The sequence below is a fragment of the Saccopteryx bilineata genome, chromosome 2 (genome assembly GCF_036850765.1).
Source record: "Saccopteryx bilineata isolate mSacBil1 chromosome 2, mSacBil1_pri_phased_curated, whole genome shotgun sequence".
Classification (NCBI taxonomy): Eukaryota; Metazoa; Chordata; class Mammalia; order Chiroptera; family Emballonuridae; genus Saccopteryx; species Saccopteryx bilineata.
Window position 1 is genome coordinate 196,657,385 of NC_089491.1, and position 22,088 is coordinate 196,679,472.

At 45.0% G+C, this 22,088-nt stretch overlaps 2 protein-coding genes across 4 annotated transcripts in view; one reads left to right on the forward strand and one right to left on the reverse strand.

The window, feature by feature from the left end:
* Window positions 1-4,146: 4,146 nt before the first annotated feature.
* On the reverse strand, window positions 4,147-12,556 carry SHOX2 (SHOX homeobox 2). Of its 3 annotated transcripts, XM_066254911.1 has the most exons (7): window positions 12,205-12,556; window positions 11,553-11,608; window positions 11,210-11,231; window positions 9,052-9,260; window positions 6,615-6,672; window positions 6,213-6,301; window positions 4,147-4,672 (listed from the first exon to the last, which is right to left on the reverse strand). In XM_066254911.1, exons 1-7 carry the CDS (start codon window positions 12,554-12,556, stop codon window positions 4,379-4,381), a joined length of 1,080 nt encoding a protein of 359 aa, XP_066111008.1. In that variant the 3' UTR covers window positions 4,147-4,378. The 3 variants fall into 3 exon arrangements, with proteins under 3 accessions (XP_066111008.1, XP_066111010.1, XP_066111009.1); XM_066254913.1 differs by lacking the exons at window positions 11,210-11,231; window positions 11,553-11,608 and having other exon boundaries at window positions 4,147-4,636; XM_066254912.1 differs by lacking the exons at window positions 11,210-11,231; window positions 11,553-11,608.
* Window positions 12,557-16,838: 4,282 nt separating this feature from the next.
* Window positions 16,839-22,088, forward strand: part of RSRC1 (arginine and serine rich coiled-coil 1) — a 557,291-nt gene continuing 552,041 nt past the window's right edge. Inside the window, exon 1 of the mRNA XM_066259039.1 lies at window positions 16,839-17,051. Coding sequence (XP_066115136.1) covers window positions 17,006-17,051 — 46 coding nt within the window. The 5' untranslated portion in view covers window positions 16,839-17,005. The remainder of the gene's footprint in view (window positions 17,052-22,088) is intronic.

Sequence of the window (22,088 nt, forward strand, 5' to 3'; positions counted from 1 at the left end):
AAATAATTTAACACAAAACAATCACTCATTTCCCAATGTAGAATGCCATTTTATTCTGCTCAAAAACATTTAATTAACGCAGGATATAACTTCAGTAATTATTTTTGCACAGAATGACTCTAAAAATAATAGTCAATTGTTAAAAGTGTTTAAAAATTGGGAGACTGACAATCAAAACAATTTTAAATGCTTTGTTTATGTGATGAAAAAGAATGATCCTTTAATTCCCTCACACACATTAAACTGATTTCACAGACTTTCTGTACTGATGTTTAACATAGTCAAGTGCTTGAGGTCACATAAAATAAACAATCTTGAGATCTTATTGCAAATGTTTGCAATTTATGATGTAAACTGCTTTGTGAAAAAAATAACAGGATCCCATGTCACTGAAGCCAAAAAGACATTTTTCAGAAATCAAAATAGTTTGAAATTTGAGCACTGCAATATACTAAAGTATTACCATCTGAGGATCTAAAAAGTTATAAATCTAAGGAAAAACTCAAAAAAGATATTTATCAGTCCAGCTTCAAGCAAAGATCTCTGATCTTACTGGGCCCCTTGCGTCATAGGGTCCTTAACACTAATAATGCCTCGAATAGTCTGTTTCAGCGCGGTTTCCCCCATCAGGGATTCTATAGCTCAGGAAGTCTCTACACACCCTGAAAGATTTGGTAGGGGGTCGAACTTTTCATTATCTATTAGGATTATTGAGTTTCGACCCAAGCAACATGCATGATGGGCCTTATTTAAATTTAAAGGGAAGACTTTCCCAGACCTCTAGAAGCTCGGGGTTTGGAACGCCCAGGCGCCTGCGGGGAAATCTGGGCCTTGACGCCCCAGGGAAGCCGGTCCTGCCGGCGCGCGTGTGGGCTGCGGCACCGAAGGACCAGGAGCCGCCTGGAAAGGCAGCCTCCGCCTCGCTGAGGCTCCGCACAGCTGATGCTCGAATACCACAAGCCGCGTCCGGCTCAAGTTCGGCGGACCCGCCCAAGAAACTTTGGCCTTTCTCACCCGCCCGGCGTGCCTCCGCGGGTCCCCCATCCCCGGGGCTCCGCGCCCGGCCCCGCAGCCTCCTGCCGCCGCGCCCTCCGTTCGTGCCCGGCGCCCCGCCAGTCCAGGCGCGGACGCACTCCCTCCCTTGACCCCCGGCTTCCCCGGCTCAGTTGCGGGGACAGGCTGGGTTCCGCGTCGGCCGCGCCCGAGGCTGGGCCCGGTACAGAACCACACACTTCCCGGCCCCGGTTCTCCTGCGACCTCCGATCTCCCTCGGGGCGCTGGGGGCGAGGCTAGGGTTGGGGCCTGGAGCCTGCAGTGTCGGACCCCGGCCCAGGCGCCCACGGATGCTCGCCAGAGGCCACCTGGCCCAGGCGGGCGGAGCAGCGCGGCCGCTTCAAAGTGCACCCCGCCCCTCGGCAGATGTCTGTTAAGAAAACTAGGGACGCCCGTCTATTGGGAGACCCACGAGGCCCGAGCAGCGCTGATTACGTCCCAAGTCACGGTCAATGACTTTGCAAGTAAGAAGAGAAATACGAATATATAGATCACCCACGTCTACGCCAAGGAACAGCTTTGAGAGCGAACTCAACCCGGGAGCGCGGCCGGGAGACGTGGGATTTTGTCGGGGGTTTGGGGGGGTTCCGCTACGCGTCCTCCCACCCAAAGGGGATCCTAGGGTACACTCGGGTCCCCCTCAATCTTCACGGAGGGGGCCTGCGCGGGAAGGGAAGGTCCTGTTCTGGGCCTGGTCAGGGCTGAGTCTTCACCGTCTCTACCTACCCCCAAACTCACAGTACTTTCGGGCTTAATAAAGGGATTTCTTCCGGGAGAGGGGGCCAAGAGGAGGAAAGAGGGCAGGGCTCTTTGGTGATCTGAGGACGGCTAAGGCTCGGCTTTTCCTGATCACAGTCTTGGTTCTTTCTGGCTTCTACCTTTTCCTGAATTTAACCAAGGAAGAAGCTGCTTCGGTCCAAGAGCTAAACTGAAGTGGGAGGCGGGGGATCCACCCTTACCAGCGCCTCGGCCCCATTCCGCGGCCCTTGCCCTACTCCCAAAATATCGTCGCCAGCCCGCTTCTGGGAGGGTCGGCAACCTGAGACTGAGTGTCCATTATACCACAATATACCTAGGTGATTCTGCGCCGCGCGAGCCCGCTTCCCTTCCTACCCAAAGTATCCCTCAAATAAACTTCAGGGGTCAAAGTGCAGCAAAACGAAGAATGAGAATCCATCTTGGGGAAGGGTGTTATTCTATTCTGTTGTTTTACATATCTGTTCCTTTATTGATTTGGTGTAAAAATCAATCTGGTTTCTACGCTGGATAGATAAAATGGGAAACCACTATTCTCACCGCCCCTTGATTGCCCCATGTAAGAGGAGAGGCAAATGCTTTCCTCTTACAGATACACATTCATCAGAAAGGAAGAAGGAAAGACTATCCCGGATAGTTTAATAGTAACAAGAACAAAGATGACGCGAACCCCATCAAGTGAAACAATACTATTTTCATTCAGTTGATCGCAAAGTGTCTTCAATTAATAACTTGGCACTTCTTTAAAAGGTTTAACAGAGGTGAAACCGAAACATTTTGTACCAACAAGTCATGAAATAACAGCATCTTCTTTTGTTTAAAATAACTTAATACACTTGAAAAAATATGGCAAATATAAATAATTTGTTTTCATGGAGAACAAATAGTTACAAAGCTCAACCGCATACCCAAGTTCAAAGAGCTTTTCCTCTTTCTTGTAAATTAAGGGGAAAAAATAAAACTAAGGTGGCTTTCTAGAGAATTGGGATACAGATTGCTTAGTCTAGGGTACCCCATTTTAAACAGCTACATGAAGCAAAAGAATCACTTTAATATACACTTTTGTGGGATAAAATGCAAATGTTGAAAGTCAACCGTCAGTCCACACATTATAGCCAAAATAAACTTTGTTCGAGTGTATCAACATATTTTACACATACTTAGTGCCTGTATCTAGCTGGGTGTTGTTTAAGGTGTAACAGGATAGAGGAGGGGGAAATAAAGCACGGTCCTCAACTAGGACTTCAGGTAACCAGCAAGAGGGTATACAAGAAAAGGAGGAGGGGAGGGGACGATCACTGAGCGCCTGCTATGTGTCAGGCACTTTGTGAGGCGCTGTACCTTCATTATTTCATTTGGTCTTCTTGCTTTTTTCCTTTCCCCACATTTTCTGCCCGCCTCCGTTTTCTTAGGACATTCAGAGTGTAAAGTTTTTCCCTTCCGACCTTTTTCATTTGTCCCCCAGGATCAAAGACGGGGCAAAATACATATATAAATAGATATACATCAATTTCCAAACGCTTTTGGTATTGTTTTTCGTATTGAAGATGAAAATGAAGTAAGTACATGTGAGTAAAGCAGGGAGTGGGAGACACCATCATCAATGGAATACAGTAACATGCAAACCAGAATTTACTGTCAGCCGTCTGGACAGTTCTGCCATGATAATTTCTCAGAGAAATTACTGTCTGTGATATAATTTTTTGTATTAATATCATTTTTTTTCTCCTTGTTTTTATACTCTCTTCCCTCTTCTTGCTCTTCCATTCGTGGTGGTTTTTAACTGAAAGCAACTGATTCAACGTAAAAGGAGGCCCGCCTCTCTTATCAAATTTCTCGTATTAAAGTGAACTTCGCAGAAAAAGGTCAGTTTCAAAACCTGTAAACTCCCTAGCTGCGCATTTTAAAAAATCTTAACTCTTTAAATAAGTATACCTCTTCCTTCAGTTTTGCCTTCTTAGCTCACTGGGGAGACATACACTTTAACTTGGTAACCCCCTCCCATTCTTTCGAGATTCGTCCAGGTTATTTTCCCATATTTTTAAATGTATAAAATACTTCAATTTTTAAATGTTTTTGTTTCTTGGTTCTCTCTCCAATTTCAGCTTCTTTCAAATAGTCAGAAATAAAATCCCTTTCTCTTTTTTTGTTTATTTTCTAATTATTATTATTTTTGCTCACTTTTTATTAACAGGATTTTTATTTCTGCGCAAGAGTCCATTACTGCAGCTTTACCACGACCAAACTCCGCTGTCCTAGTACTCCCTTGTCCAGTCTCTTTCCAGACTTCCCCAAATGCGCCCCTACAAAACAATTCTAGGCCCTTGGTAAGGTGAATGCGCAGGAGCCACCGAGTTGGTGCGCGTTGTGGGATCACAGGTTCTGATAGTTCTTCCCTCCGTGTCCGAAACGCTAAAGCGGGCAAAAGGCGATCAGCCAAGCGGAAAGAGGCTGGGCTCTGGAGATGTGTGGGGGTGGGGAGGGCGGCGACGGAGAAGCAGCAGGGCGCAGGGGGTGTGCACGGAGTGCGCGCTGCGCTGGAGGCGCAACGTTGGCGCTGGCGTAGGCGTCACAGACCCAGGGCGGCCGCGTGCTTTTTGGCTTTCAGTCTGAGATCTGCGATGCTGGAGTTCTTGCTGGTTGTTTTGGCGGCAGCGGCGGCAGCCACGACCGAGGCGGCAGAGGCCGAGTCCGCGGCTAGCGTGGCAAGCGGCAGTCCAAAGGGCGGCGCCGGGAACATCATGTAGGGCGCGTGCGCGGCCAGGTGCGGGTGCAAGTGGTGGTGCGCGTGCGCCACGGCGCTGTCCAGCTGCAGCTGCGCCTGAACCTGAAAGGACAAGGGCGTCACGTTGCAATGACTATCCTAGGGTAACAACAGAATAGAAACAGAGCATTAACGGCGTCCAGCTAGGCTCCAGGGAAGACTGGGGCGGGGGACAGGAAAGGGGCTTTCGGCTGACCTCAGTTTGTTACTGAATCTGGGGCGCCACCGGGATACTCCAGTGCCTCTGAGTCTCTGCAACGCACTCAGCGCGGCTTATCCCCAGGGCCCAGTGGACTGACAACTGCAGGAATATGGCCAGCAATCGGCAACCTGGGCCCATCAGAGGGCAACACTGCTATTGAGCTAAAAACACCGCCCTCTTCACAATAACAATGCTGTATTGGCAAAAAGAGGCGAGGGCCAGTTTTTACCCTCCTCTCTTGCTATTGTCTTAAACATCTTACCTCACTACTAAAGCACTGAAGTACCAACAAGCAAACCACAAAACTGTGTTCGTCACTTAGGGAAATTATTGCATCTTCATCACAACTGGCACAATTGTAAGTACTTCTAACCTGTACTGCTGTCAGAATTGCTTGGGAGTCTTGTTTAAAACGCAGATTCTGATTCAGAAGATCTAGATTAGGGCATGAGATTCTGAATTTCTCCCTATCTCCCAGGTGCTTCTGATACTGCAGACCTGCAGGTCACCCTTTGAGATGTAAGGGTCTCCTTTTAAGATACCCCCCCCACTCTCTTTTTCCAGTCATTCTGGCTTCAAAAGTCTAGCATCAAGATACCGGAGTCCTGTGGTGCCAGGAAAGCTAAGATCTCCCTAACCCTCAGTACATTGGCGCACCCATGTGTCTCCCCAGTCCAGGGCACTGGCAACTAACTGAGCACTAATTCATGACTTCACAGCTCTATCAGGCAGGGGTCTTGGCTGAAGATGAGGTAGGTTAGACACTAGTTGGGAAAGAATTGCACCCTTAGGCTTGGAAAGCAAGGAGTTCAGAGCACAGGGATTTCCCAGGATTAAATCATTGCTGCAGGCTGTCCTTTTAAATGTAGTCTTAAAGATTTCTTTATGGCTAACAAAGGCATTGGAAAGGCAGGGCATCCTTCTTTGACCAAGTCAAAGCTTTCTTTTTACTAGAGATGAAGCTTTGTTTGCAGACATCTTTAAAAAATCAAGTCTGAGTTGGGAGTACTTTTACTTATTTCTTTTTCTTCTGTCAGAGACAGTTAATGTGACTAAGAGGTAGAAAATACATAGCAAAATATTTCGAGAATTGCCTTAGAAACACCTTAGGACTAACCTTTGTATTGGATCTGACAAAATTTTAATCAAAAGGCTTTTCCTCCCTCTCCCTAAGCTCAACCTTTAGTGCATTTTTAAAGGACTGTTTACTGCCCTCAGGCCTCTGTGGGTTTCCCATGAGGGCAGAAAGGACTAGACATGTGGGCCCCTGACACTCTAGGTTTTTAAAGGGGTGCAGGTCCATTATATCATCTCAGAGTTGATTTACCAACTTCACAAACACCAACACTGGGGCTCAGAGAAAAGGGACTCAACAGTTCAAGCAAACTTCCAGGTCTTTTTAAAGTTAAAAACAGGCTGAAACTGGACTGTACTTGCCTGCTGAAATGGCATCCTTAAAGCACCCACGTTGACATAGGGTGCGACTCTACAAGCTTCAAACTGGCTGGCAGCCCCTATGAGGACACCTATAAAACAAAAGTTGGGAAACAAAACACAATAATGTAAGAGTAATATTTTCAGCATTGTTTTCCAGGGTTCCAAATGTTACCAAGATAAAACTAATTTCTTTGAAAATGAACTGTCATCTTCCTATATTACTGCCATAATTAAACTAAATATAATTCACCTCCAAACTTTAGGACTCATTAACTGCCGTCAGAGAAGATTTTTAAGTAAGGATCATGTTATCTTTGAGAAGATTTTTCTGTATTTGTAATAACAATATTCTCCATTCTCTTTTCACTTAGAATACGAATGTTCTTTGTCTGAGAAGCATACCTTTATGGAGTTGATTTTCTTGTTTTCTACATTTAGCTCTTCGATTTTGGAACCAAACCTACAAATTGGAGGGAAAATATAAAACCTAGATGTTATGACTCAAAACTTTAAAAATATTACAAAAGTATGATAGAAAAAAGAGTAGTGTTTTAGGCATGAATTAGATGTCACAAGAAATCTTTAAATTAATAAAACAAGCTAAATTTCCAAAGTTACAAATGTAAATCAATGACAAAAATAGATAGATGCATATGCTTTTGCAAGATAAATAGTTTCTTGATAAATTACCATTAGTCCTGGTTTCATCTTTCCACATTACAGAGTTCCCAAGGCCTAAAACTCTTGCTGACACCTGATACCAAAGTGATAATGGGTTTAGATGTTTGCCCAGTAAGACCTGAGCCGAATGTGCTCATTAATAGTCTGTAATATTAATTAGCTTCATCTTCAAGAAAACCAAACACCAAAGCAAACAGTGACTTTTTTTTTCCCTGGGGGCTGGGAGAAGGGGGATAAAAGTGGGGGAAGAGGTAATTAGTGTCATAAAAGCCTTCCTACAAAGAAGTTTAGAATTTTTCTGTTCCTCTGTGCAATAGAGTGTAACATAGTAGCAGCATAATTGTGCTATTATTATGATAATCTAATTTGCTTCTATAGAAATATCTGATGCTCGCAATTAAGGTAGTAGAGAAGCATCAGAAAATAGCTCAAAAATATTTTTAACAATGAAAACAGAAAGACCTCAATAAAGTTCACTGCTTATATAAAAAAAATATTCTGTGAAAAGAGGGTGGGTTATGAATCAAGTAACTCCTGGATACAATCTTCTTCCAGATATTATCTTCTTAAATAAACTTGCCAACATTTAGAGTCAATGACAGATTTTTTAAAATTCAAATAATTTTTACTCTAATAATACAGCATTGTGTTCCAAAAATATTGATTGATTCACAAATTAATGTTAAAAAAGGAAAGTAAAATATTGCTGCTGAGCTTTATTTTGTTTTTAAAAGCAAATATCATAATCAGTGTAAATCTTTGAAAATTCCCCTGCCATTTAGTGTAATAGAAGAGTAGATTTCATGTCAGGGTGGCATCTTTTGTATAACTCACATGGCCTGAGGCTTCTTGCCTCTTTTTGCCCCTAGTAGAGATACTAATGCTCATAACTGTAATAATTATCATCATGTCTTTAAGGGGTTGCTGAGCCTCTAGAGATCTCAGCACACAGAGCAAAGCAGGAGAAGCTTAAAAAAGAAGGCTCTGCTGTTGATGCTGTGATGACCAAGGTAGCCTATTATTACTTTTCCCCTTCAACTCCACTTCTATGTTTTTGTCCTGATCCTATTACAAGATGTGGGGAAGCCCCATAAGAATTGCATAGTTCGCTGCAGATGGTAGTCTCTGCATCCAGAGACCCAGGGAGTATCTGTTACAGTGATACTCTGTAACAGCTGCAGATGTTTCGGCCTAAAACTGCTCCATGTGTTCAAAAAATAATGACCATAATTTTCTCCTATTTTATTATATGAGTGAAAATACAGTCTAAAACATTTAAATTTGTTCTCCACAAACCTAGGATATGTCTGCATGTATGTATATAATTTTTCATCATAATCACCCTCAAAGCCTACTTTTGCCATTACATCCGCCTTCGTGACCAGTAAGAAACAAACAAATCAGCCAACCTACTTCAATCCTAACTTAATTGGTATGAAATCCGCTGAGGTTCTGATTTTGAAAATGTCAACATTAAGATCTGTGAGTTTTAAAATCAAAGTTCTGTAAGGTCAGGTTCTCTGCCTCGGTTAAGTGAGGAAACAAAGAATGACCAAAATGCATTTATTTCTCTGATGTTTCCCACACAGTTTGAGATCCACTGCTAATGGCAGACTGTAAATTTCTGCATTTAACAGTTGCTAATTTTCTTTATAGTCTGTACGTCTATAAACCTAATTGGCATATCCGCTTGGCAAATCTAGACCCTGGAGCAGACCCTCAAGGAAACCTAACTCCAGCGAACAAAATATTCGTTGTAACTTTTAAGGATCCAGAAGATAAAACGTTTTCTGTGAGATTTTTAAAAAAGGCTTATAAAAAGTAGACCCATTAGGATTAAACCACATTAAAGGCATCGTGAGGCGAGGGGAGGGGTGTGGTTTATAGAAACTCTGGGCGCAAGCCCAGCACAGCTTTCTTCTGCTGGGAACATATGTTGGGATAAGGAAGGGGGGGGTGGTGGTTTAAGATTAAAATCTACTTTGGGAAATAAGACCTCTATTAAACACATCTCTTCTTTTCTCACCTCACTCCGAACCCTTGACCTGTGTGTGTGTCCTTGGTGTGTGTCCCCAAAGCAGCCTCTCCAACCCCACGCATGCAGGCGTGCCTCTCCTCCCTCCTTGGGCCCTGCCTTGACTTCCTCACAGCCAGGTACCTGCACTCGGGCTTCTGACAACCCCAGCCGTTGGCTCAGTTCTTCACGCATGAAGGCGTCTGGATAGTGGGTCTCATCAAAAAGCCTCTCCAGCTCATTGAGTTGTTCTAGTGTAAAATTGGTTCGACTTCGCCTCTGCTTGATTTTGGTCTGGCCTTCGTCCTCCATCCCTTTCGCATCCTCTTTACGATCCTTTAGCTCTGGGGACACTGGAGTGGGCACCACAAACAGGGCCACACGTACGTCCACGCGCGTACGGGGGGGGGGGGAGAGAGAGAGAGAGAGAGAGAGAGAGAGAGAGAGAGAGAGAAACAACACAACAAATCCCATTAACTAGATTTTCTCAAGAAGGATGGAGGATCCTGCCCCCTCCCGGAGTTCGTGGCCAGTTCCTCACCCCGCCCGCCCAGAGGAAGCGGATCCTGGAGACACGCAAAGATCAATTCTAGGTGGCCGCCCACGGGCAAGATGTGCATTCACCCACTCATTTCCTCTTCAACTGTGGCCTCAGCTCACTAGCCACCCCACTGTACCCTGCCCTCCCCTGCGAACACCAATCCCTTTCACTCACCCTCTCGCCCACTTACGCCCACTCATTCTCTGCCACGCACGCACAGAAATCGGTAGCACCGCGCCCTGCCCGTCACCTAACGGGTCGGGGCAGCAGGGTGCGGCGAGGCCACACTCTGGTCTATCACACGCGCCATTCAGAGAGTGCTGAGCCGTTGGAGGCCAGCTATGTCCCGCGATGGCTCTCTGTCTCTTTCAAACTTGATGGTCTAATTTGGTAAGGTTTAGGCCAAAGGGTTCCAGTAGGAGAACAAGACCCTTGTGCTGCGCGTTTCTTAGAGTCGCATCCCGGGGCCCTCCAAGCTGACTCAGGGCTTGGGCAAAACCCCGCGGACAGCCCACGAACCGCCAGGCAGTCCCTGTCCTCTCTAGAGAGCTGGACCGGGGTCGCCTGAGCATAGGCGTCCGCGCCATGTTGGCAGCCTGGAGGGCTTGCCGCCCACGCCGGGCAGAAAACCAGAGTCAGGAAACCAGCCTCCGATGGTCCGCGGAACTGACCGCTCCCTCTGTTTTCTCCTTGTCTCCTCCATTGGAAAAGCCGACTGGACCCTTAATGCTAAAACCCACAGAGATCAACAGGTTCGAGTGGAACATTCGTGATTCTCGGTTTCTATTGGTTGCTCAAAGCCTTTTCATGCCTCCACCAGCTCGGATGTTTAATAAAATATGCATTTTTCTGCTCTGGGTTTGCACACATCGTTGGTACAATCCTGTCCTTCCTTCTCCCTTTAAAAACATGAGCTCTGCAAATGTAAACATACAGAGACACTCGAGGTATATGTGTGTGAGAGTGTGTGTGTGTGTATGTGTGTGTACAGGCCAAGGGGCAGTGATCAGGGGAACCGCATCAACATCAGCTGCCCTCTGCAACCTTCATCCTCTTTGCCTGAGTCGGAGACTTGGATTTTTAAAGCATCAAAGCTGAGTTTGGATAGTGGAGGCCCTTTGCAGTTTTTCCCAGCCCAGGTTTCTGATAAACACGGGTGTTAAAAATCAATTCTGGAAGAGCTGGCCTGCAGAAAAATTAATACTTGCCCTGATATTGGAAATGAACTATTTTAGGAATGGACCTGCCCTGGGTCCAGACCCTAACCTGGCGGGGGTCGGTCTAGGGCGCTGTCGTATCCAGGGCCCTGAGCTGCAGCTACACCGAGGTTTCAGGAGGCTGCACTGAACCGCCAGGCAGCTATGCCACACTCTCCAAATTTAAGAGGACCTGGTGCCCAGTCTGGGAGAAGAAGAGCCTCTAGATCTCAGCCCAGCCTGCCAGTCTTACTATGTGATCTTAAGTGATGCCAACATTTCTAGTTCTCAGAGTTCGTTTTGTGGACGTGTGTCCTACCTCTGGGAAGGAAGTGGGTAACATTATAGCAAACATTTGTAGCCAAGTGAATAAGAAAATATTTCCACTAATAGTGTAATGAAATTTAAAAATGAAAACACACCCTTCAGATTCTGCCAAAGGGGTGAGAAGTTTTGTCTATTTTGTGTCATCCACGGTGGCTACTTCTCAAACTTTTAGGACTTCAAAGAGAAAGATGCCAACATTTCCAGTTGATTAATAGACTTAATATAATCTCTATTTCACCCCCAAATCTCCACTTACTGGCCTAAACAGGAACAGACCGTTTTATAAACAACTTAATTGCTTGCTTAAATATGTGATTCTAAGCATGTCACATATTTTCTTAATTGGAAAAATATGGCAGCACACCAGTTATTGCAGGGACTAAGTGCCAAATTAATTTTATTGTTGAACTCTTTTCAATTGGTACAGCACTCTTCACCATTTAGATAAAACCGTTTCCTAACACTTTGTTGGCACCAAAGGATTTTCCCCGCACAAAAATCAGTTCTAGATGATGCGAAGCAGAAACAGAATTGTGTAAATATTGAAAAACAAACCGAGAGAGAGAAAGAGAGCTTAAGACGTCTCCCAAGAGAAAGAGCATAGACTGGACCCTAGCCTGCCTTGGCCTCGTTATCCCTTCATAATTCAAAGAAAATGGGAACTTTGGCTCCCAAGATCCAGGGATCCAAGGTCTTCGCGGAGCTCTAGTGGTTCTCAGCAGCCGGTTGCAATCCGGGGGCGAAACGAGAATGATATTTTTTCTCTCTCCTCTCTCCCCTCTTTCCTCCTTTTCTTTCTCGGGCCTAGAAAAGGGGTGCCCGAAAACTCGGCGCTAGATGCTAACCGTAATTCTGCCGCCTGGCTCAGGTTCTTTTAGTACCCCAGCCCGCACTGGGCCGCACGAACTTCCCCATCCGCCCTCCGGCCGTCTGGGCTGAGGCCCCGTCCTCGGGCTGGTGAAAGTGCGTTTTGGTGGAACGGGCATAGCCAGAGCATTTGAGAAGGACGCGCACAAACCCCGCATACCTCCTCCTCACAGACACTCGGACCGCACCCACGACCGTGCACACCACCGGACCCCCACCCCTCTATCATCACTCTAGCTTCCAAACTGGGATCCAAGGGCCCTTTCTGCGTCCCGCCCCCACCCCGCTGGGCCTCGGGGTCCGCTCCCGCCTAAGAGGAGTAAAGAAGGCGGGAAGAGGAGTCGCGGCCGGGGGTCAGGCCATTACCCTCGGTAAGCCGCGGGCTGCCCGGCTCCCTTCTTCTCTCCGCGGCGCCCATGTCCAGCTCCCGGACGGGAGAGCGCCCTCCTCCAGCTCCTCCGCCTGCTCCTCCTCCTCCTCCTGTACCTCCTCCGCCTCCTCCGCCTCCGCCTCCGCCTCCTCCTCCGCCGCCGCCTCCGCCGGCCGCCCGGACTGCCGGGCTGCTGCGGTCGTCGCGGCCCGACTCCGCGCAGCCGGTCGGATCCTTGGCCCCACGCAGCGGCCCGCTCTCAAGCACCTCCCGGTAGGTGATCGCCTCCTTTTTCTCTTTCACTTTCTGGTCAAAAGACTTGGAGACGAACGCCGTAAGTTCTTCCATCTCCGCCGATGCCCGTCAGCTCCGCGCTCAACCGCTCACAGCCGAGCCCCGCTCTTTTTTTCCTTCTTTTTTTTATGCTCCAGCCCCCCCAATAATAACACATCAATGGGGCAAGGAGTAGGGGTGGAGAGATAGGAGGAGGAAGAAAGAAGAAGAAAAAGAAGAGAAGAAGAAAGAGAAGTAGAAGAGGAGGAGGAGGAGGAGGAGGAGGAGGAGGAGGAGGAGGAGGAGGAGGGAGCAGCGGGAGGAGGAGGAGGAAGAGAGAAGGGGTGGGGGCCGGCAGAGGGAAATATGAACTGATGCTTTCCTGCCGGAGCGCGCTAGTTCAATGTTAAGATCTCTGACAATTCTTCCTGCGAAGAGTTCAGATCTGATAGCAACGCTGCGCTAGAAGTCTCACTATTTATACTTCGCCAAGGCGGCCCCTTGTTCTGAGTAAATTACCTCCCTTCGCAACTCCGAGGGAGCCCCTTCCCGGGAAGCACCAGCGCCGCTACCTGGGGTGGGGGTGCGGAAGTGGGGGTTAGTGGAGGAGAGCGAGAGGGAGAGGGAGAAAGGGAGAGACAGGGAGAGGGGGCAAGAGGGAGGAAAAGAGAGAGGAAGAGAAAGAGAGAGAGATTTAAACTCGAGTCCAAGCAAGCTGGGTCCGGAGCGGGAGGGCAGCGAAGGGGAACGGAAGGGGCGGAAAGAGGAGGCAGGTCCCAGGCTGTCCGGGTTTTCAGATAGCCTCGATCGCCTGCACACTTGGCCATTAATCCAAGATTGACAAGAGTTCCTAATTAATTCAATTAGGCGTGGATTTTGCGTCGGTGTCAAGACTTAGTTAAACACGGGGGAGCTGGACTTACTCTGCTGGGGCGTGGCCAAAAGGAAACGGTCAAGTGCGCCGCTCTTGGAGTGAGTCCGGAATCCCGACAGCGCATCAAACCGCACGTCCTCGCCCCGAGTCGGGGAGCGGCGTAACTGCTCGGCCCAACACTGTTGCCCCGCATCCCTGCCCTGCGTCAGGCGCCCCCAACCCAGTTCCGTATCCTGACCCAGTATTGCAATTCTACATCCCTGCTGCCAGCCTCACCCCACCTACACCTCGCAGCCCGGCATCCTGGCTTCACCACCCTGACCAGAATCAGTGTCTTCTGCGGCTCCTTGAGAGGTATTCCGGCCCGCAGCCTGAACTGAGCTTGGGTCTTCACCGACCACCTAGCTCTGATGAATTTGTGATTTCCCCCCTCTATTTGCGTCCTGGAGCCCAACTCTACTCCTTTACGGGCGACCCCGCTCGAAGGGCCAGTCGTTTTAATATAATACATTTCCCGAGCAGCTGTTCCCTGACAGATTCCATTTTAAAGTCTTTCCTTAGCGCCTGATCAAGGACAGTTTTAGACTTCGTTCTCTCTTTGAGGTTTCAGGACCCTCACCCCATATTCCTTGTAACTAACTCCCTGCATCCGGACCCTTTCCAAAATGAGCTGCAGGAGCTTTTCTTTAGCATCCTGGCAAACATTCTAGTTGACTTCCTGATTTTGAAAAGCAAGTGATTATTTCTCTTTGAGTTTGAAAAAATAATAGACGTTATATTTGTGCCTCTCTTAGTTTTTTGTGGACTATTCAAAAAGAGATGCTTGCCGGGAGAAAGGTCTCTCGCTTTCTCCCTGGTGTGTTTTAATCGAAACAGTTTTGTGGAAGGAATGCCTGTATTCCTGAGTAATTTGTCTGTATTGCACAGGACAAAGCTTGCTCTGAGAAGTGTGGCCACATATGTGCCATTCACATAATTATATTTACATATGGAAAGATATTGTTTGAGTGTGTAAACAAATATACCTCTTCAAGTGTAGCTTTGAGGACATTTGCAAGTAGTCTGAATGTTAAGGCTTTCTGATGTTAAAGGTAACTTGTTCATTTTCTTGGATTTAATACTCTTCATAAAAATAAAAGCAATCACAGAACTTTGATATGTACCACTCATTAGTTAAGGCATCAGCACGAAGTTAACAGATAATTTGTGAAGGTCCTTCAAAGCAACCTGAAACATTTGCAAAAAGAACACAATTAAAACAATATATTAATGTTTCTATAATATATGTAAATAGAGGCTACTTTTCAGATTAAAATGTCCACATTTGGCAAACTTAAGATGGAAATCATACTTTCGAGAAGTATTATTCACTTTGCCTTTCTTTTCTCCTGGATCCTGAAGTTACCATTTGTTCTCAAAACATTTCACTTATTGCTACTTTAGGAGAAATAATTAAGACCTTTATCTTTCCAGTGCAATAGCTTTTAGGTACTAAAGAATTATGAGTGCTTGTTTTTATTTTATTACGCTACAAGAGACTCAGATCCTCTCACTTTCCAAAGTTATACGAATTTAGAAACATGATTTTACATTTAATCTTGGGTTACTATTTGTAACCACTTTAATTCTGATATTATCAGAGGGGAATAACCATAAACCTTCAAACCTTTATGAAAATCTGTTTTTAAGGTTATTTAGCAGAATGATCAGAAAGAGCTCTCAAAACGAGGTGTTAAATAGTATACACAAACACTTCCAAAATAACTACTTTAGAAGTCTGGTAAAAGTTCAAGAGACTAATCAAATATTTAAAAAAATATTTTTATTTTTTGCCATGATTTGTAAGTCTGATCCCAAATTCTATCCACTGAGCTTGAGAGAAAGATGACCACTTTAAAGGTAACCAGGGAAGGCTCAGACAGTCGTGATTCACACCTAATAGATTTTCCTGGTATGTTGGCTCTTTGTATATTTAGGAATAGTGGTGTTTATTTATATCAAATGGAGTTATGAGTGATTTGCAGTGTCTCGGCACGAATTCCATTGGACTAAGGCAAATCTAGTTCAACAACAACAACAACAACAACGTTTTGAAATCATATGCCTATAAATGCTCATGAAGTTCTAACGATGTTGTTTCATTAAATAGTAAATGTTTTCCGGAAATAGGATATTTCAAAATGCAGTTTTGGTTTAAAAAAATTGATAGTAAAGCTCAGTTGACAACTTGCAGACAGATATACAAGTTCCAGTAAAATTCAGGACCCTAAGGGTTCCCCTACTTCTTGAATTATTTAAAATAAACATGTAGTGTTGTAGTTAAGTTTTAAAATGGCCCCTCAAAACTGGTTATTTAAGGTACAGTCATTTATGACAAATATATTTCTGGAGCTGATTTTCACCATTTCAAATATCCGCAGAAAACTAGCTTGGATATCTAGCAGTTCTGAACAAGTTGGTTCTCACAGACGACCCAAAACCAAGGCCGTTTTTTTTTACCTCCATATCTTTGCATACTTATAGCACGTAAGGAAAAAAAATGATGTTTATGAAAGGACAGATAAATAATATAATATGTGTTACAGAAAATGCCGAATCGCTTTAATTTCTATTAGTGTACAACAAAAACCTAAACAATTTCTCTTTCAGAAGAAACCTTTCCCTACCTCGGTGAGCCTTCCCCCACTCCTCCACCAACCAGTTACTTTAATGCGGGAAACTAATTTGCACCCAACCTGTGAGTGTCTTCACCTTCAGGGCAGAAGAAACACCGACTTTTAATGCATTCTTGCAAATAAATCATTACATTTTAATCACACACGACTCTATACAGACACACTCTCATGATTTATTATTGTTGGGCGAGTTTCCTCCGCCCCCAGCTTGAGATAACCAATTTTGCTACGCGTGGGTGTCTTAAACATAAAATCCTACAATGCATATTTGTTTACCGATTATCTGTGATGATAACGACAATTACTAAGGCAATAACATTCTTCAGTCCCCACCTTAATTGCTTTTTGGTTATAAGGAAATGTAATAATCAAATAAGCGAGCTAAACCAACACCAAACAAAAAATTGGCGGCGTGACAATCTATTCTCTCGGCACTCCTAACGCCTGGCCACCTCCATCGATGCATTCGAGAGCTCGGCTGGAGCTGCCTGGCGCTGGAATCAGGAAGGCGGTGAGCTTAAAGAGTACCAAGTTCGGTGAGCGCCCGCGGCGCCCCAACTGGAAGAAACGTTTGCAGGATTGCAGCACCCGCAGCTCTTCGGGAGTTGTGATCCCGAAGGTAGGGAGCCAGGTGGTGACAGTGTCCGCGGCCTAGGAGGAAGCGCCCGCGGTTCCGAGGCTCCGAGGCTCCGAGGCCCTGCTCCCGCGTGAGGCAGCGCTAGGCCGACCCCGTCTGCTGGGGCGGCGGGGGGGGGGGGGGGGGGGGCACCGTGCAGTGCGCATGCGTCTCGCACCTGGCGGCTTCTGCTCCTGGAGGTCGGAGCCCGGCCTTCGGGTGGTGGTCAGCTTTGCGGTGCGAGCTCGCAGGCCTCTAGCCAGGCCCTCAGTCTGGGGGTGCTGAGAGAGTCCGCTCGCTCCTCCTCCCCTTCCGCGCTCACTCCTGTCCCAACCCAACTGATCGCTGCTTTTGGGTTTATGGTCGGCCTTGCAGTAAGTGCTGGTGCTTTGTCGCTAGCTCTAGGTAAGGTGCAGGGTAAGATACCCAGCCTGAGACACCCCCACTCCGCTTTGCTTCAGATATCCCCTCCCCCCACTGACCCCGGCTCACACTCGCCTGCCGGAAGGAGAGGTGTTGCCTGGTAAAATAGACTTTTCCATGTTTACCATATAAATACGGGCTGGGCTAAACTAGGCTTACAGTTGTAATACAAATAAGTAATACAATAATTAATAAGTAACACAAATAAACTATGTTTTGTGTACTCACAACTGTAATCTACTTTTGCCCACCCCTGTATGTGCCCTTTAAGCACTCAGTTTCCTGGAGATCAGGACTTGTGGTCCAGTGATAGACCAAGAGCACATGCCTGCTCTTAAGATGTTTACTTTTGTGAGAAGTTATAATGCACTATTACGTAAGTTGAATGCTCTTGATTTTAGGTCAACTTTAAGATAATTTCTCAGGTTATGTATCTTTAAATGCATACTGGAAGCCTAATACATTTTTTTTTTTTTTTGTATTTTCGGAATTAGTATCCTATGTGTGAATCAACTAAACAGGTTCTAGGTAATTAAATACATTCCAATGTCTTGTTACAAAAATCTTTTCAAGTTATCATCTTTGAACTTAGAAGTAAAAGCTCTAAGTGAAGGAGGCATGCAGAGTTCAAAGGTTTTAAGTATTGGAGCAGGTGTTATAGGTGCAACTTTGTGGGATTACTGGATATCCTTTGAGGGCCCCTCTAGCCTTAGAGCCTATAAGTATTCAAAGGAGATTTCCTTCTAAGTAAATAAATAAAACAAACACTTTATTACTGGATGGTCTTCAATAAGAGTTGTAAACGTACACTTGTTGCCTGTTAATTGTCTTACCAACTTGACTGGTCAAGGAAAGAGTTGTGTTATGAGTTGGAAAAATTCTTAGTGAGATTGTTATAATATGTTATAGTATGTATAGATATATTTTCTGCTTTCATTTGGGGAAAAGTCCCATTACTAATAGTGCTTTCAAAAAAGAAAAGATATGCTAGTCTGTAAATTTTTAGTTGTTATGGAAGGAGTGTTTTGACAATTCTCTCTTTTGAGTTTTGCTTTGTTAGACTTGTTAAGTTAGAATTTTACCTCAGTTCTTTTACTGCCTTTGCATGGTCTGTACTTATTTGTGGACTTCTTTTGCTAAATGATATTAACCCTAATTTCACTTTTCTCTATCTCTTTGAGGTGGATTTCTCATTAAAATGACTGTTCTTTTTCCTTTTTTCTTTGTTTTTGGTTATGTGTCTAAGGTAAAAGAAAACTATAGTTTCATGTACTAATGAAGGAGTAGTGGAGAAATAATTATAAACTGTCATGACCTCTAGGAATCTTTGTTTTCTCTAACTGCCCATTTTCTAAAAAAATACCCATTTTTTCCCTTTATTAATAACTGGACAAAGGAACTACTTGTGTGTGCCTTTGAGTTCTCTTTTGAATGACCACCACATCTTGGCTCCACATCTTTCATCCGTCACTTAAACTTTGCAATAAGATGTTTTTATAAAGTGATGTCCTATTGTGGTCAAGACCTGTCTTGGCTTCAGTTCTGTAGTAGGAATAGATGGGTAAGGTTTGCAACTATGAAGCTAAACCAGCACATACTAGACTAGAGACTAGAGTGAGAACAGAAAACCAAGAGCTGTATGAGTTCTGTCCCTGTGCCTTTTCTCCTTACAGATAGATGGAAAATTGTTAGCATGTAGGATTCCTAAAAATCTGTTCTCAATCATCATTGCCCTTACCAGAAAGAGCTATTAATTTCTTTCCATGCATTGCACCTTACCAATGGAGTTAAATATAAAGAGTTCTTTATTACTAGGAGTGTGAAATATAAATTGACCACCATGACTTAAATGAGCTAGTATAATCAAATATGTATATGCTAGGGACATTATGGAAATCCAGAGCTAAGTATATATCGAGGGTTGTGAATAAGAATTTAGTACCTGTCATTGATAGAGAAGACAGTTTTTGGATCTAGTTAACTGTAATAAAGAAATATGGTGGCTTTTTGCTTTGTCTTACTGAGATTAATTAGTACTTCAGTATAATTTTTCTGAGAGTGGTTTTTCAACCTTTTTTTATTTGGCTCTTGTAAGAAATGATTTTGTACAGGGGATCCAGGGGTTTTGACAGTTTTGATTATGACGTTTTGAGTTTACAATGCTCACTCATAAAATCTTAAAAAAATTGTGACGTCAGTGTTTTGACTTATGCTGTTAGCATCATGCTTATAGACTACCTGGGTGAACTATGTAGTTTGGTTGTGTGCAGCGGAATAATACGCAGCAAGGCAGCATATGAGTGAAGGAGTTGGCATCCCCCAATAGGCTTACCTATGTCATTTTGGACTGTTGAAAGCGCAGGTGTCCCGTTTGTGTAGGCTAGATTGTGTTTCAACTTACATCAACATTTGGCTTATGTCACTGTCATAGGAATGGAATTGTGTCATAGCCCAAGGACCCCCTGTACCTGGGAAGCTATCAGTTTCATGGTAGCAGATAAAGTTATCCAAAATTCTAATTTTGGCTTAAGAGTTCAAATTTTATCATTGGCAGCAAATAATGTCAGTTTTCCTTGAAGTGGAAGACTCCATTCACTTTGAGAAAATATTTACCTAATACACGTCTGAATAATGATAGTTTTTATTTTTTTTGCACATGCGCACACAAAGAAGAAAGAAGGAGAGAGACAGACAGAAAGAGAGAAATGAGAAGCATCAATTCTTTTTTGTGTCACCTTAGTTGTTCATTTGATTGTTTTCTCATATGTGCCTTGACCAGGGGGCTGTAGTTGAGCCAGTGGCCCCTTGCTCAAACCAGCGACCTTTGGCTCAAGCCAGCGACCTTGGGCTTCAAGCCAGCGACCTTTGGCTTCAAGCCAGTGACCATGGGGTCATGTCAGTGATCCCACACTCAAGCCAGCGACCCCCATGCTCAAGCCAGATGAGCCATGCTCAAGCCAGCGACTTTGGGGTTTCAAACCCGAGTCCTCAGCATCTTAGGCTGACCCTCTATCCACTGTACTACCACCTGGTCAGGCATGATAGTTCTTAAAATAAAAATTGTGTTTCATGGTAAAAGCAACTGGTTCAACTTGCAATTCAGTTGCACAAATACCTTTTCTCAAGTTACCATCATTATATGCAGCAGCAGTTATGTGTATTTCCCACTTTATCACACAGAATATTAAAAGATGTGTGCTCGCCCTGGCCGATTGGCTCAGTGGTAGAGCGTCGGCCTGGCGTGCTGGAGTCCCGGGTTTGATTCCCGGCCAGGGCACACAGGAGAAGTGCCCATCTGCTTCTCCACCCCTCCCCTTCTCCTTCCTCTCTGTCTCTCTCTTCCCCTCCAGCAGCTAAGGCTCCATTGGAGCAAAGATGGTCCGGGTGCTGAGGATGGCTCTGTGGCCTCTGCCTGAGGCGCTAGAATGGTTCTGATTGCAACAGAGCGATGCCCCAGAGGGGCAGAGCATCGCCCCATGGTGGGCATGCCCGGTGGATCCCGGTTGGGCGCATGAAGGAGTCTGTCTGACTGCCTCCCCGTTTCCAGCTTCGGAAAAATGCAAAAAAAAAAAAGGAGAAAAAAAAGAAAAGAAAAAAAAGATGTGTGCTCAAGGGTTAAAAAGTTTAATAAAGTTATTATCAAGGACATTATTAAGTGAGGAAGTGAACTGCCCCTCCTCACCCATGTTATTTAAACTATTGCTATGAAGAATGAAATGACTGTTAGTACAGTTTGGTGCCATTGCCTTGATTTCTGTTAAGGTACCAGCAGTTTTGCCTATTGCTTTTATATCATCAGTGCATAGTGTCACCAAAGTGAAAAAGGTAAATCATATTTTAGTATTATAATAAGAATAGCTTTGATCTCTTGAGTCCCCTGAAGGGCTGTTAGTGATCCCCAGGGGCCCTATTCTGAGCACTGCTGTTATACTAGCATGTAAGCTCCTGGAGGGCAAGGATTTTTGTCTCTTCTTCACTGATGTATCCCTTAAACCTAGGCCTGCTATGATTCTGGGATGTTTTACCTATCTCTACTTTTAGCTTATTTATTTTATGAATCTGGCTTCTTGTCTTTGTTGGTTTACTGCCTGCTTTTGGTGGACTGTGGGGGTATAATTTTGAGACTTTGCTTATCTGAAAATGTCTTTATTCTGATCTTACTTTATTTTTATTTTATTTATTTTATTTTATTTTTGTATTTTTCTTAAGTTGGAAACGGGAAGGCAGTCAGACAGACTCCCGCATGCGCCTGACCGGGATCCATCCGGCATGCCCACCAGGGGGCGATGCTCTGCCCATCTGGGGCTTTGCTCTGCCGCAATCAGAGCCATTCTAGTGCCTGAGGCAGAGGCCACAGAGCCATCCACAGCGCCCGCCTGGGCCATCTTTGCTCCAATGGAGCCTCGGCTGCGGGAGGGGAAGAGAGAGACAGAGAGGAAGGAGAAGGGGAGGGGTGGAGAAGCAGATGGGCACTTATCCTGTGTGCCCTGGCCGGGAATCGAACCTGGGACTCCCGCATGCCAGACCGACTCTCTACCACCAAGCCAACCGGCCAGGACCTATTTTTAAAATTTTTAATTAATTAATTTATTTTTTGAGATAGATAGGTAGAGAGAGAGACAGGAACAATAAGCTGCTCCTGTATGTGCCCTGACCTAGGGCATTGAACGGGCAACCTCCATGCTCCGGGACGACAGTCCAGTCAGCTGAGCTATCTGGCCAGGGCTTAATTTTTTTAAAAATTTATTGATGAGACAGAGAAAGGAAGGGAGAGAGAGGGGAGGGGAAAGGAAACATTTGTTGTTCTACTCAGTCCTGCAGTCATTGGCTGCTTCCTGTGTGTGCCCTGACCCGACATCAAACCTACAACCTTTTCATTTTGGGATATTGCTCTTAACCCACTGAGATAACTGGCCAGGGCCTATTCCGATCTTATTTTATTTAGATCAGTGATTGGGTAGTTATAGATTCTAGGTTGAAAAGTAATTTCATTTAGAATTTTGAAGGCAAGTCTTCTTT